The sequence below is a fragment of the Hirundo rustica genome, chromosome 20 (genome assembly GCF_015227805.2).
Source record: "Hirundo rustica isolate bHirRus1 chromosome 20, bHirRus1.pri.v3, whole genome shotgun sequence".
Taxonomy (NCBI): Eukaryota; Metazoa; Chordata; class Aves; order Passeriformes; family Hirundinidae; genus Hirundo; species Hirundo rustica.
This window is the reverse complement of record NC_053469.1, coordinates 5633714-5647884: the sequence shown is the minus strand read 5'-3', so window position 1 is coordinate 5647884 and position 14171 is coordinate 5633714. Positions and strand designations below refer to the sequence as shown.

Below are 14171 nucleotides of genomic sequence, written 5' to 3'. Positions count from 1 at the left end.
CTTTCCCTGCTGGTTTGGGGCAGATCTTTAAGCTTTGCTCCACGTGGGTACTTGGTTATCCTCACCTTAAATGGTCACATTTTGATTCACTTGTTCTTCTGCTGAACAGCCTGAATAACTGCCCCATCTGGGAATGTTCCTGGAAATGTGGAGAGTAGTGATTAGGAAGAGAAACCTTCATATTGGGGTCAAATTTATTTCCCTTGGACAAGGAGGTTTAATATCTCTTCTAGTTTGATATCTGGGGCCTCACCAAAGAGGGAGGCAGGGCAGGAAATGTTTCATTCCAGGGAAAAAGAAGATAACTGTTTATAGCCCTCTTCCCATGGACTAATTAAGTCTATAGGGAAAACACTACAAGAGTATTGAATGTTTGCACAGTGAAATTTCAGGGAAACTACTGAATTGGGTGATCATCTGGAAAGGACAGTAATTATAAATTGATCTCTTGAAGACCACCAGCATTTCATCAATAGATGTAAAACCAAAGAACATATGAAAATATCATTTTTCCTTTGCTTGCCAGGAAACACACCCTGAAGAGGAACTGATAAAGTCCAAACAAGATGAAGTAAATGCAAGCTGGCAGCGTCTTAAGGGGCTTGCCCTTCAGAGGCAAGGAAAACTCTTTGGGGCAGCTGAAGTTCAACGTTTCAACAGGTATGAACTTGGCAGGATCTGCTGAATGATGTAACCCTTGTGTAGGTGTTTAATGATGCATTCAGCTGCACGCAGCAGTGTGAGAAGAGCTACTGTCTCCTGTGGCTTTGCTTTGCTCTTCTGCATGACTTGCTGAATGAAGACCTCGTTGTTCTATACAGTTGCTTTAAAATGATCATTCTGATGGAGCTTTGCAGAACTTGGCCATTGTGCTCATTCCTGCTAATGGCAGTTTTGCTCTCCTTTCCTCTGAGGGCTTTTCCCCCCAGTTCTGTCCTAGATGAGCTTTATATGGGGTGTGCTTTTTTTATTGGATGTCAGCCCAGTTGTTCTGGAGGATTTGAGCAATGTCTTTCTATTCTCATCTCCCATCTATAGCATTTTGAGATTTGCTGTAATAAAGTTGGAAAAGGGTCCAGAGGGGGAAGTAGATCCACTCCATGACAGTGTTCAGCGCTGCTGTAATTCGTGGTTTGCATCTGTAAATATGCTTCAAAGTTTCTTGAGATGCAAAGAAAGTCTATTTATCTTTTTTCTAAAGGATGTTTGTAGTTGGATGCAGTGTTTATATATATGGGTTTGTGTGCCAATATGTCTTGGCACACTTATGGGAACGCATCCTGCTTCCTTCCTTTTTCCACACAAGACAAACTGCTTTCAATTTGTGCTTTGTTTTGAAGGGATGTGGATGAAACAATCAGCTGGATTAAGGAGAAAGGGCAGTTGATGGCCTCAGATGATTTTGGCAGAGACTTAGCCAGTGTGCAGGCACTACTGCGCAAGCACGAAGGCCTGGAAAGAGACCTGGCAGCTCTGGAAGATAAGGTACCCCTGTGAGATGGATTTCACCTGCAGTTTAAACGAGGTATCCGCCCTGTAAAAGGCTGGAAGCTCACTCACACTTTGCCTGGGTTTAGGTGAAGGCCCTGTGTGCAGAAGCTGACCGTCTGCAGCAGTCTCACCCAATTAATGCTTCCCAAATTCAAGTGAAACGGGAGGAGCTCATTGCCAACTGGGAGCAGATCCGGACGCTGGCAGCGGAGCGGCACGCTCGCCTCAACGACTCCTACAGGTGTGTCCCTGCAGCAGGACAGTGCTGCCTCCCTCCTTGGTCACAGATCACGCAGGGCTCGGGGAAGGAGAAGAAAGGGGTGCTGTACACAAAATTTTGGGATGATTCTGGTGTTTTCGGAGCAGTCTCGTTCACCAAATTCTATTTTACACTAACTTCTTGTTGTAAAAGAAATATTTATGTGATTGAAAAGTTATCGGAGCTCTTTGTCATTCTCTGGATGTGGATCAACTATGAAAATGGACACAGTGATGTTTTAGGACATTTGCTATTTTTTCCATCTGAGTTGAGACATGCATTTTGAATTACATTACCTGACTGTGTTTCAGTTTCGCTGAAAAAAAAGGAGCTTTTTTAATACTTTTGTTACAAATCTATTCACTAGTCTTTAAGAGTCTCTATGAAGACTGAAGTATGATACATTGTTTGATATATTGTTCCAGAACAAATTAATTCCCTGTTTCTGTGATAGTTTGGTTTTTTTTGCTGTGGGATTTGTCTTCATCCAGTGTTGTCTGTGCTAACCTGGTCTCTGAAACATAACCTGTTAGATCACTGTTGAGAAGCCATACTAAAAACAAACTAATCCTGATATGGTGGTTAGTTTACAACCTTTCTACTTTTGTTTTTCTGCCCTTTGTTCCTTCCCACAACATGGGACTTTTTGGCAGTGGAGACCCACACAAATAAACTTTTCCTTTACCTTCCCTGTCATAGTCTCTTCAGAGCAATTAACAGCAAATGTAATAGAAACAGAAATGGATCGCTTTTGCTGATAAGTGTTAAGCATATGCCAAAGGAAACAACTAAAGGCATTCTGGAAGGAATTTGAGGATTTGTTTGCTTGTTTTAAGGCTGAGGCATGTGCAGTCATAATTTTCTGTCAGTTCCCTCCCCCCCACACTGTTATGGTTGTGACAGAAGCAGCCCTGTGGATTATCTTGATCTAAATTTTGATTTCTGTTGTCCTCAGTGTGTAGTTAGGAATATTAATTTTACTTACAATGGAAGTTATATGCAAAATGTATCCTTGAGACATTGATTTAGAACCCAACATTTTCATAACTTCAGAAGGCCTATTTTTGACTGAAAGCATATTTAGTTATTTAATATTCTGAGCACATTTTTGTGTTCTTTTATTTCTATCTGAGGAACGGCTTTTGTTTGCAACCCTCTCTTTGGGGAAAGGGGAGAGAAACTCTGCAAGTTAATTATTCCAAATAATTTTTCTTTTGCTTACCTAAGGCTGCAGCGCTTTCTGGCAGATTTCCGAGACCTCACCAGCTGGGTGACTGAGATGAAGGCTCTGATAAATGCTGATGAACTTGCCAATGATGTGGCTGGGGCAGAAGCTCTTCTAGACAGACATCAGGAACATAAGGTAGGGTGGTTATACAGCCAAATCCAGTCAGCAGCCCTCTGATTTGTATGTCTAACAGTCTCTGAGTCAGTATTGTAGCACAGGAATGCTGTGATTATGCAACTAACACAGTACTAGATTGCTGTCCTGATTTAGGATTTTTAATTGTTTCTAGATGGCAGATATATACTAATTACTAAGTATTTAAGAATGCTTATGATAATATTTTATAGAAAATCGGCCTAATAGCAGCCAATTGGACTAACGACTGTTTTAGTTCTCCATCATGAGGAATTCCTATAATTAAGCAGGAAGAATTCTGCTCAAATAAACTTTTGGTTTCATTTTAATGCAGGAATTTATGCCTACCTTATGTGCATTGTAGGGTAATTCTGACACTCTGCTAAGATAAATTTTGGTAACAGCTTTTTCACGTCTCCTTCCATAGGGAGAAATTGATGCCCATGAAGACAGCTTCAAATCTGCTGATGAGTCAGGCCAGGCTTTGCTCTCTGCTGGGCACTACGCTTCTGATGAAGTTAAAGAAAAGGTAAATTGAGAGCAAGAGCTCCTAGAAGAATTTTATGTCCCTTAATTTAAAAGGATGTTCACATCAGGAGCTGGAGATTTGATTGTTTACGCAGGAGGTCATTGGCAATTCAGTGCTAGCCACTTTTTTAGAGTCACAATTAGATTTTACATTGAGATGGAAGTGAACTAGAGTGTTAAATATAATTTTGATATATTCTTCTTCCCAATCAATTAGCTGACCATCCTCTCAGATGAAAGGTCTGCCTTGCTGGAACTGTGGGAGCTCCGCAGACAGCAGTATGAGCAGTGCATGGACCTGCAGCTTTTCTACAGAGACACCGAACAAGTTGACAACTGGATGAGCAAACAAGAGGTGAGTGTGTATCTTTGAATTCTCCTGATATGGTGGACTTTAATTTCTGGGTAGTCTTCTGTAAGCTTAAGCAATTGGTATTGCCTGCTGGCAGGGCCATAAACACCCACGAGTGAGTGGGTGCTGTGCAGAGTTATTTATCTGACTGCCTGAAATGGTGAAATGGCTGCTTCCATCTAATGCTGAAACTAGGAGCTGTGACAAGTGGGCTTGATGTGGCTTTTGTGTGTGTTAACTCTTGTAAAATGCTGGTTGAATAAGAAGCTAAAAAGAATTATTGGCTATTAGAAGCATAAAGCAAACACCCTGCCAGTATGACATCTTTACCTTTTGGTGATAACATATGGCAGGAAATGTTTCTGGCTGTGCTTGAGCTCACTTAGAGCAGCTGAGTATGGAAACATAAAAATGTGTTTGTGCCCTTACTTCAGGCATTTCTGCTGAATGAGGACCTTGGCGATTCTCTGGACAGTGTGGAGGCTCTTCTAAAGAAGCATGAAGACTTTGAGAAATCCCTAAGTGCCCAAGAGGAGAAAATCACAGTAAGACATTGACATTAGGTCATCACTAAATCAACAAGAAGTGAAAAAAGGGCATTTATTGACTGGGGAGGAGACACTGCTAGAGGATGGTAAAGGATGAGGTTTGCTTTGCAGTGTGATCTTCTGTTTTGTGGGATGCATTAGCTCTAAATAACAGGGATTGTCTCTAAAATGGAAAACAGTGGAAAAGGTGTGGGGTAGGGCTCTATTTCTGTCTCAGAGCTGGGTAACCTGGTGCTTCCTTATCATACCAGCACACAGGTGGATGAATATTTGTCAAAACCTTGCACTCTTCCACATGGAGAGGGTGAGGGTACAGAGAGAAGAGGGTGTTTGGATAGATCTGTATGGCTTTCTGCCAGTTTTACTGTGATAAACCTTGGAGAATTGATATACTAAGCAAATTTGCACACACAATTGCTATTACACCAAATAAATGGAAACTTGTTTTCCCTCTAGGCATTAGATGAGTTTGCTACTAAGTTGATTCAGAATAACCACTATGCCATGGAGGATGTTGCTACACGCCGAGATGCTGTAAGTATCCAAAATCCATTTGGACTGTAGACTTTAAATCTTGTTCTGCTTTATAATTTTACGTGGTTTGACTTCAGCATAGCGTAAGTCAGTGGAGTTGTCCCAAGATGGGTATGGTGGTGGTTCTTATGAGCTTGAAGGATTTAAAAACCTTTTACTTTCTTTATTTTTCAGCTGCTGAGCCGCCGAAATGCCCTTCATGAAAGAGCCATGCACCGCCGCGCTCAGCTGGCGGATTCTTTCCATCTGCAGCAGTTTTTCCGAGATTCTGATGAGCTCAAGAGCTGGGTTAATGAGAAGATGAAAACTGCTACTGATGAGGCCTACAAGGTAAACACAAAGATGAATGGTAGAATGCTTTTAAGGCAGCATCAAGCTTAATCAGTCTAATGACACAAAGCAACATCAGCCAAAATGTTGCTGATAGTCGGTGGTATTAATGGCAACAGGAGGAATTGTGTAATTTCTTGCTGACCCCAAGAGGCATTTTCCCATCATGCAGTAATTGTGCTTATCCAGTAGCTTAAGAATTCTGATTGAAGGCATATTTTTGGCGCCAGGTCCTCTGGTTAAACATCATGGCATGTCTATGAATGTACTGCGATTTCAAAAATTCTTCAGAGGCCTTGGGGTACTAATTTTATATTGAAATGTTCTATTTCTTTCATCATCCGTAGGATCCATCAAACTTACAAGGTAAAGTTCAGAAACACCAGGCTTTTGAGGCAGAGCTGTCTGCTAACCAGAGTCGCATCGATGCTCTGGAGAAAGCCGGCCAGAAGCTGATCGATGTCAAGCACTACGCGTCCGATGAGGTGGCAGCTCGCATGAACGAAGTCATCAGCTTGTGGAAGAAACTTCTAGAGGCCACTGAGCTCAAAGGTAGGACTTGCTCAGAAGAATATGGGCAAATTTCTGGAGAGTTTAGCTGGGAGAAGACAGGAGATGAGTTCAGTTTCCATCTCCCTTACCTTGTCCTGTTCTCTTGCCCATCTCTCAGGTATCAAACTGCGAGAAGCCAATCAGCAGCAGCAGTTTAATCGCAACGTGGAGGACATTGAGCTCTGGCTGTATGAAGTAGAAGGACACTTGGCTTCTGATGATTATGGAAAAGATCTTACTAATGTTCAGAATCTGCAGAAGAAACACGCGCTGCTAGAGGCAGATGTTGCTGCCCATCAGGTAAGGGAAATCATTTTATTCCTGCTTTTTCAGATCTGCTCACTCAAAAGATGGTATTTTCAGATCTGCTCAAAGACCTTAGCAGATCTGGTTTTTTATAATTTTTTAGCTTTGGACTTTACAGTTTGCTTATCGAAAATAACTTTGAACTGAAACATAACTCGTACGTCTCTAAAATAATATCTTTACAAGTTTAATAGAAATTAATTTCTCAGTCACTGCAGCCACCTCACAGAAATTCTGACCTAATGCTGTTGCTGGATCAATTTTAGGATCGGATAGATGGCATTACCATCCAGGCACGCCAGTTCCAGGAGGCTGGGCACTTTGATGCTGACAATATCAAGAAAAAACAAGAAGCTTTAGTGGCTCGTTATGAAGCTCTGAAGGACCCCATGGTAGCTCGCAAGCAGAAACTCGCAGATTCTCTTCGCCTGCAGCAGCTTTTCCGTGACATTGAGGACGAAGAGACCTGGATTAGGGAAAAGGAACCCATTGCAGCTTCAACAAACCGAGGTGGGTCCATCCTGGGATCCAGGATTTAGATGTCAGAATTGCTCTGTTATAAATTGTATCTTTACAGAACATTTCCTGAAAATTTCAGAGATGTTTGGTGTAATTAACACTGCCTAGAGTTACATATTTGCCATGGCCTTGGGTCTCTGTTATGTTGCTCATATAATTCCAGTGGTAATGTAGTTTCCATAGTGCTCTGTCTTAGTCGTTAGAGTTCTCCGGGTGCTGGCTGCAGCTGCCCTGAGATGTTAATTTCATCTAGTGACTCTGATTTAGCTGATGAATTATTTTGTATCTTTCAGGCAAGGACTTAATTGGTGTCCAGAATCTGCTGAAGAAGCACCAGGCTTTGCAGGCAGAGATTGCAGGCCATGAACCTCGCATTAAAGCAGTCACACAGAAGGGAAATGCTATGGTGGAAGAAGGTATGTCGCAATATTTTTTAACTCTGGCACAGTCTTTTGTTCTCTGGCCCAGCACGGTTAAGAATTGTTGCCTGATTTTATCCTGATAATAGGCAGATACCTGCTAGCAGTATGAACTCTTGGTCATTCTTTCCCCTGAAAATAAAAATAAGTTCCTAGATGGGAACCTGTCATAATTTTGACAGATCTCTGTCTACCCTTGATGAACACTTATTTAGCAATTTTATGCCTGTTGTATTTAGTCTGTAAATCTGTTAAGTGGTTCTATCAGAGGTACATAATCATGATGTGAGAGAATTCTCTACAGAGACAGTAATTCTCGCTTTTAAATAAATAGGCATCTTTATTTCTGACGGGGTGTTTTTGACATGAAAATACAGGGAAAAAAAATCCTGCAGGTCTGAAATAATATTTGTCTGTTGCCGGAACTCTGGAAAGAGATGACCTTTTCTGTTTCATTATTGAGAAATGTTAAAATGTTTTGTTTTATTCCTAATGATTAAGATATGCAGTGCAGCTTGATTGACAGGTTCAGTGTTTTCCAGTCTGAGGCAAATGACCAACTAAGTTATGTTTTTATAATTGTAGTCTAAATAGGCTTTAAATTAGTCTAATTTCTCTGACTTTGAAGAATTACAAGTAATCTTCTGATATCTGTTGGTTTTGTCTGCTGAAGTCCTTCAGTTCCATCTGCTTCTGTTCCCTAGGACACTTTGCAGCTGAGGATGTGAAAATCAAACTGAATGAGCTGAACCAGAAGTGGGACTCTCTGAAAGCCAAAGCATCTCAGCGTCGACAGGACCTGGAGGATTCCCTGCAGGCTCAGCAGTACTTTGCTGATGCTAATGAGGCTGAATCCTGGATGAGGGAAAAGGAGCCCATTGTAGGCAGTACAGACTATGGGAAAGATGAAGACTCTGCTGAGGTATTTGAGATTCTTGTTTAAATCTATTTTGCATAAGTACAGTGAGGATTTGCTCAGTGGTAAAAAAATGAGCTGTGACAATTTCAGGATTCTTAACAAAGAGGGCAGATTCTTGCATCGAGTAAGATTTTGGCTGGTAGTCAAAAGATGGCGTCTTTTCCCATGTCTTAGTTGCTGTTGCATACAAAATTCTGCTGCTCAGTATATTAAACCAACTGTGAGGAAGCTTTACCTCTGTATCTACTCTTTTACAGGGTTTTGTTTTTTTAAGTATAATGAAAGTAATATCAGCAAATTCCTCATGGGGTGAGCATTTCAATATGAGTCTGGTTTTCAGCAGTTCATTAGTCTGGAAGTAATGTTTTTGTCTGGATTTGTTTTATTGATATCATTCTGCAGTCAAACACCATGTCCCAGGAAGTGCTAACTGACATCTTATCAACATGAAGTGCCGTTTAAAGGCACACTTTAAACTTACCGTATCACTCTGGAAATAGTTATTTCTGGTCAGAGCAAAAGAATGTTGCTGAGATAAGGTAGAGGCAAAGCACCAGAAGCATTAGGACCACTATCTAGCCTGTGAATAAATAGAAGTGATTATTCCCATGAGAGTCACAAGGCTGGCAGCTCTGAAAAACCCACATTCCCTTTGTATGGAGTCAAAGTATATATTTTAAGCAGAGACATATTTGTGAAATGGCAAGGTGTGCATGTTGTTGTTATCATCCACTTTCAGGCTCTCCTGAAGAAACATGAAGCTTTGATGTCTGATCTCTCTGCTTATGGCAGCAGCATCCAGGCATTGAGGGAACAGGCCCAGTCATGCAGGGTAAGGAAAGATGCTAATCATGTACATAAAATTCATGGGTCAGCAAAAAGTAAAAAGCAAAGCTCAATAACAGTTGTTGGTTTTGAGAGCTTATTGCAGACTGTGCTTGATTTTCTCAAAAAATTATCAGTCTGTTTTTATAATCATAAGACAGCTGTATTGTTATGAAATGAAACAATTTAATGTGGTGGTTTTCATGGTTTGAGCCCAGACAGCACCTAAACTGATTCTACAGTAGCTTTAACTAAGGCTGAAATCTATTCGAGGACAACATTGGTTATAATAAACATGGAACAGCTCATTTTTTCTTGTGCTCTATTTTTTTTGTTTTAGCAACAAGTTGCTCCCACAGATGATGAAACTGGGAAAGAGCTCGTTCTGGCACTCTATGATTACCAGGAGAAGAGTCCCCGGGAGGTGACAATGAAGAAGGGAGATATCCTCACCTTACTCAACAGCACCAACAAGGTGGGTTCTGGCCTCCTGCTTTGCTGGCTCCCTCAGTGCTGTGTGTTTTGTTTGGTTTTGGCACATTTAGCCCATGCAACGCTTCAGCTGAACCTCTTCATTTCCATCACTCCTCTACAGCTGCCAACAAATTGACAGGGTTACATGTCTGTGAGAATTTTAATTACCTGATGTGGAGGAATTTTTGGCCAAATTCAAGGGGAGACATGGGAGTTAAGATCTCTGTCTTTAAAAGACAGTTTGTTTGAAATCATCTCCATAGTGAGAGCAAACTGTTGAGAGCATCACCGTTTTCCTTGTGTTAATAGAAGTCTCTGATTTGCAGCATTCTTTATGCTTGACGATGGCCTCACAGTGGTTGCTTTGTGCTTTTTTTGCTTCCAGGACTGGTGGAAGGTGGAAGTCAATGACCGTCAGGGATTTGTGCCAGCTGCCTATGTGAAAAAACTGGATCCTGCTCAGTCTGCATCCCGAGAGAACCTCCTGGAGGAGCAGGGCAGCATAGCACTGCGGCAGGAGCAAATTGACAACCAGTAAGAGCTAAGTGACGAGACAGGACACTGCCAGCATTAGCTGGCTTGGCCTTTGCTTCACAGATTGCCACCGGCTTAGGTTAATGCTTCTTACACTAAGGAGTAATTATTGGAGCAAAACAAGGGGCTCCTTTGCCAGACACACCAGATTCAGTTGTTTTATTCCTACTCTAGATTTCCTTGTTGCTTTTCCCATTTTTAACCGTTAAACTCATGACACTCGAGCTCAACTTACTGTCTGACCTGAGTATTTTATGTGTTCCTTTTGTTGTTGTACCTAACGACTTAACTTGTTTGTGAGTTATATATACGTCCTAAGCAACTCTTGTATATGTAGTTGTCACTTCTTAATGTGTGATCTGCTTTGAAAAGCTTCCTTAAATTCAATTCTGTTAAGTACAGTGCTCTCCCTATGTGGGGCTGCCTCTGGAGCTGTCCTCCTTATGAGCTGGGGCTACTTTGCTGCTAGCTCATCACTTTTTTTTTTCTGAAATGTGGTGCCAATATTTGTTGCTATTACAGGAGCTAAAATGTGTTCCCCCCTTCTTTTTTTTTTTTTTTCCCCAATATTTATCATCTTTTTTAAAAGAGCAACAATATCGCTGCAAACAGAAAACTGCAAGGCCGCTTGGTAATGACCTTAAAGCACATGGTGGCTGGAGATTAATTCAAGCAGGGGCTGTGGGTGATAGCTGTGAGTGCTGGCTCATCTTATCAAGCCACTTGAAAGCCAAAGCTGAAAGTTTTCTGTGTACTCCCATCTGTTTGCGCAGCTTCGCTGTCGTTCTGTGTGAGAATTTCCTCCTACTCGGTTGTGTTGAGTCATCACTTATTACAGTGCCATGCAATAATTACTAGCCTTAGCTTTAGAATTTAAAAAAATAAATAAAATCACACACAAAAAAACCCACCAGCCGGTAACAAAAACCTTTTTATCAGCACGAAGAAAAAAAATGCTGGAAAATTGTGGCATGTTGGTCTGGATTTTAATTCCCTCCATGGGTTTGCATATGGCTTTTAGTAATTAGTAAGGCTTTTAGTAAGAGGGTGCCTTATTTTAGAGCTAAGGAGAGGGGACCACCTTTTAGTTTCCAGTCCCATGGCACAATAAGGAGGAAATGAAGAGACCTTCTAGAGAGAGCTCAACTGTACTGCTGAGGTTTCCTTACATAAATTGTACTCCTGGTCTGATTTGCTTTGTTTGCTTCTGAACAACACCTAATTTCCTCCATTTAAGTGTGAACTCTTACTCATCTCCTACCGCAGACCAGCCATGGATGGAGCTGCTGCTTTCATTATTTTTGTTAATCTGACTAATTTTTCGCATGCATTTGCTGTGCTCCCTGTCTGTGCAGGACTCTCATTACTAAGGAGGTCGGCAGTGTATCTCTGCGTATGAAACAGGTCGAAGAACTGTGAGTAGGATTAGCCCTTTCCTAAATCATGCTCTCTCCACACTGTCACTGTTCATCCTCCCTTTGCTTCTTTCTTTGGGAATGCTGCTCCAAAGAGACGTGAAGGAGGCCATTTCTGCAGTGAGGATTAGTTTAGATGAATGTGGTGTCTGTGTTTCCTCTGTTCCTCACAGCCAGGCTCTTACCTCGCTGGGCACCTCTGTGCTGCTAAATTGGTTCATGTTTATTCCATCACGCTGGTTTTGCTTACCAAAGAGGCTTTAGGGCTATCTGGACTGTTTTCTTTAAAAAGCATCTCCTGCATTTTCTGAGGTGCAGATAGAAATATTTGTTTGTTTATATAAAATATATATAAAATACATCTACGGAGTCTTGCATCACATCTGAATGTCTTGAGAGTTTGGGAAGGATGGGACTGTCACGGTTTGTCACATAAAGTAACATTCATGCTGGGTAGTGAAAAAGCATTCTTTATATAGAGTGACTATTTCTTAATTTTAACATTAACTACATTTTGAAACCTGTGTTCACGTCTCTGGGAAAAGATATCAAGTTTGCATCAAACTGGTGGAAGTTGCTGGGAAATCCAAAGTCACACTGTTCATTGGCTGTGCCTGGCTTTTCATGGCGAACGTGTTTCTTGAAAATTAAAAGTGAAACTTCTATGTAAATCTCTCAAATGTTGCAAAGCAACTCTGAGGTTAGGTCTGCTTCTGAAAGAGTTTTGCCCAGATCCTCTATGAGCTTTACAAGTATTTAATACTTAATGTTGTTTGCTGAGGCAAACAGCTGCAGTTAGGGCAGGCTTCAAAACAGTGCTTTCAGGTCAGGGTAGAAAGTTTCTATTTAAACCTAATATGAAAGATTCTTAGTTCCTTTCTGCCCACTCTTAAACTACAGTAAGCAGGAAGCCACAAAGTCTCTGCTTCCATGGAAGGAGAACTGATTTATCAGTTTGGTGTACAGATATTACAGCCCAGGATACTGAGGAATTTTTTTGGTAGACTTTGTTATCTCTGAGCTGTTGGTTAGGGAAAATGCTGCAGGATTGAACCCCTCGAGCTGGGAGGTTGTAGCTGCTCAGTTTGTGCTTCGGGGTGGGAAATGAAAACATCCCCATTTGAGGCTCCTGCAGGTACCTCAGCAGTGTCTGGTATTATTTGATTTAATAACATCAGAAGGAATATGCTTAATAATGAGAATCTATTGCTGCTGTTGATCACTGTGGTAGACCGATGTCCAGACTGATTTAGGACATAAAAAACGTTTCCAGATGCAGCTAAAATGTTTTGTCTTCTGGAAGATTTAAAGTAAGAATGAGAATTAAGGGTGTGTTTTTTTAAAAAAACAAGCATTATGCATTGCTAGAGAGATTTGTAATTCAGTATCAGTGACTGCAAAACTGCTCCTGGCTTTTTTTCAGCAATAGTTTGGGAAATAGCTTAGGATCATCTGGTTGATTACAAGGCAGTTCTAAATAACTGGCTGATCTTAAGAGGTTTATTTGCCTGTGCAGACCAATTTAAACATTTTTGATGTTTCACTTTGTGTCTATTCTAATGTAAAGGAGGAGTAATATCACTGATGTTGAGAATTCAAAAGTGTCCATGAAATGAGTTTCATGGATTTCCCAGTTGAATATAGTTGTGTTATCAAAGATATGAATCTTGCTTAAACATTCAGCAGATTTTGCACAGGAAAATGGCTAGTGAAGGTGTTTATGTCCTAAAGCTTGGAGGCTGGTGGATTTTCATAATCTGATGGCAAACTTGATGTACTCTAGGAAAAATATCTCTTGGCAAATAAGAGCCTCTGGAGTCATTCCTGCCCTGCAGTGACACTGTGGTTTAAGAGCCTACCCCAGCCTAGGCTGTGATTTGGGTTTGCATTTGCCCAGTGAGGTGTTGCATGTGGAAGTTCCCATTTTGGTGTGCAATCCATGTGGAGGAGAGACACGGACAGTCTTCATTCCCAACTGCACATGAAGCTCATCCTGTAGCAGAATAGGGCATAAGTTTAGGGATTCCCCATTTTTGGGGACCCCAGGTCTTGGGAGATTCCTGTGATTAGACTCAATTCCATCTGACTGTTCCCTGCTTTCCTTTCCTGCTTGTCCCAGGTATCACTCTCTCCTGGAACTGGGAGAAAAACGTAAAGGCATGTTGGAAAAAAGCTGCAAGAAGTTCATGCTTTTCCGTGAAGCCAACGAGCTCCAGCAGTGGATCAATGAGAAGGAAGCAGCACTCACCAGTGAGGAAGTGGGTGCTGATCTGGAGCAGGTGGAGGTTCTGCAGAAGAAATTTGATGATTTTCAGAAGGTATGTTGTGATGCTGCATAATGTGTGTGTTAATTCTGGCCTTTCCCTTCAGGCTTTTCTGATCATGTATCCGTGAGAGTTCTTCCTAGCTGAGTAGGAAACATGGCTTTGATTGGACATAAAAAGGTCCATAGAAGGTGTATATGAATTTTTAATTTCATTTTGTGAAGATAAAGGATCCCGCATTCAAGTGTCTTCAGTTTGATTACGTTCTCCCAAAGAGCTGAAACCCTTTCAGCACTTTGCAGTAGAGTCTGCCAAGCTTCGGAGGAATTTCAGTTTGATTAAAGCATAACCTTAATTAAGCTACTCCTGTTGAAAGGAAAGATGCATTTGGTTTCCATCTGTAGAGTTATTTCCCTGTGATATGGGGGGGAAAAAACATCTGGCAGCTGGGATTCCTGGCCCAGGCTCTCTGGGAACTCGGGGTCGCTGTGCTCAGTTCTGCTGTTCCCACACTGGGCTCTCCCGGTGAGCCCCTTGCT

The 14171-nt window shown here is 41.4% G+C and overlaps 1 protein-coding gene across 13 annotated transcripts in view; it reads left to right on the top strand.

The window, feature by feature from the left end:
• Window positions 1-14171, top strand: part of SPTAN1 (spectrin alpha, non-erythrocytic 1) — a 45907-nt gene that overhangs the window by 11742 nt on the left and 19994 nt on the right. For 8 of the 13 annotated variants that reach the window (XM_040083711.2, XM_040083709.1, XM_040083714.1 and 5 more), the window contains 19 exons: window positions 527-660; window positions 1341-1485; window positions 1578-1732; window positions 2978-3113; window positions 3541-3642; window positions 3859-3996; window positions 4428-4538; window positions 4998-5075; window positions 5250-5405; window positions 5753-5957; window positions 6076-6257; window positions 6530-6773; window positions 7076-7198; window positions 7906-8123; window positions 8860-8952; window positions 9286-9420; window positions 9805-9953; window positions 11309-11368; window positions 13488-13686. In XM_040083711.2, coding sequence (XP_039939645.1) covers window positions 527-660; window positions 1341-1485; window positions 1578-1732; window positions 2978-3113; window positions 3541-3642; window positions 3859-3996; window positions 4428-4538; window positions 4998-5075; window positions 5250-5405; window positions 5753-5957; window positions 6076-6257; window positions 6530-6773; window positions 7076-7198; window positions 7906-8123; window positions 8860-8952; window positions 9286-9420; window positions 9805-9953; window positions 11309-11368; window positions 13488-13686 — 2763 coding nt within the window. The remainder of the gene's footprint in view (window positions 1-526; window positions 661-1340; window positions 1486-1577; window positions 1733-2977; window positions 3114-3540; window positions 3643-3858; window positions 3997-4427; window positions 4539-4997; window positions 5076-5249; window positions 5406-5752; window positions 5958-6075; window positions 6258-6529; window positions 6774-7075; window positions 7199-7905; window positions 8124-8859; window positions 8953-9285; window positions 9421-9804; window positions 9954-11308; window positions 11369-13487; window positions 13687-14171) is intronic. The other 5 variants (XM_040083716.2, XM_040083715.2, XM_040083719.1 and 2 more) reach the window with 1 other exon arrangement.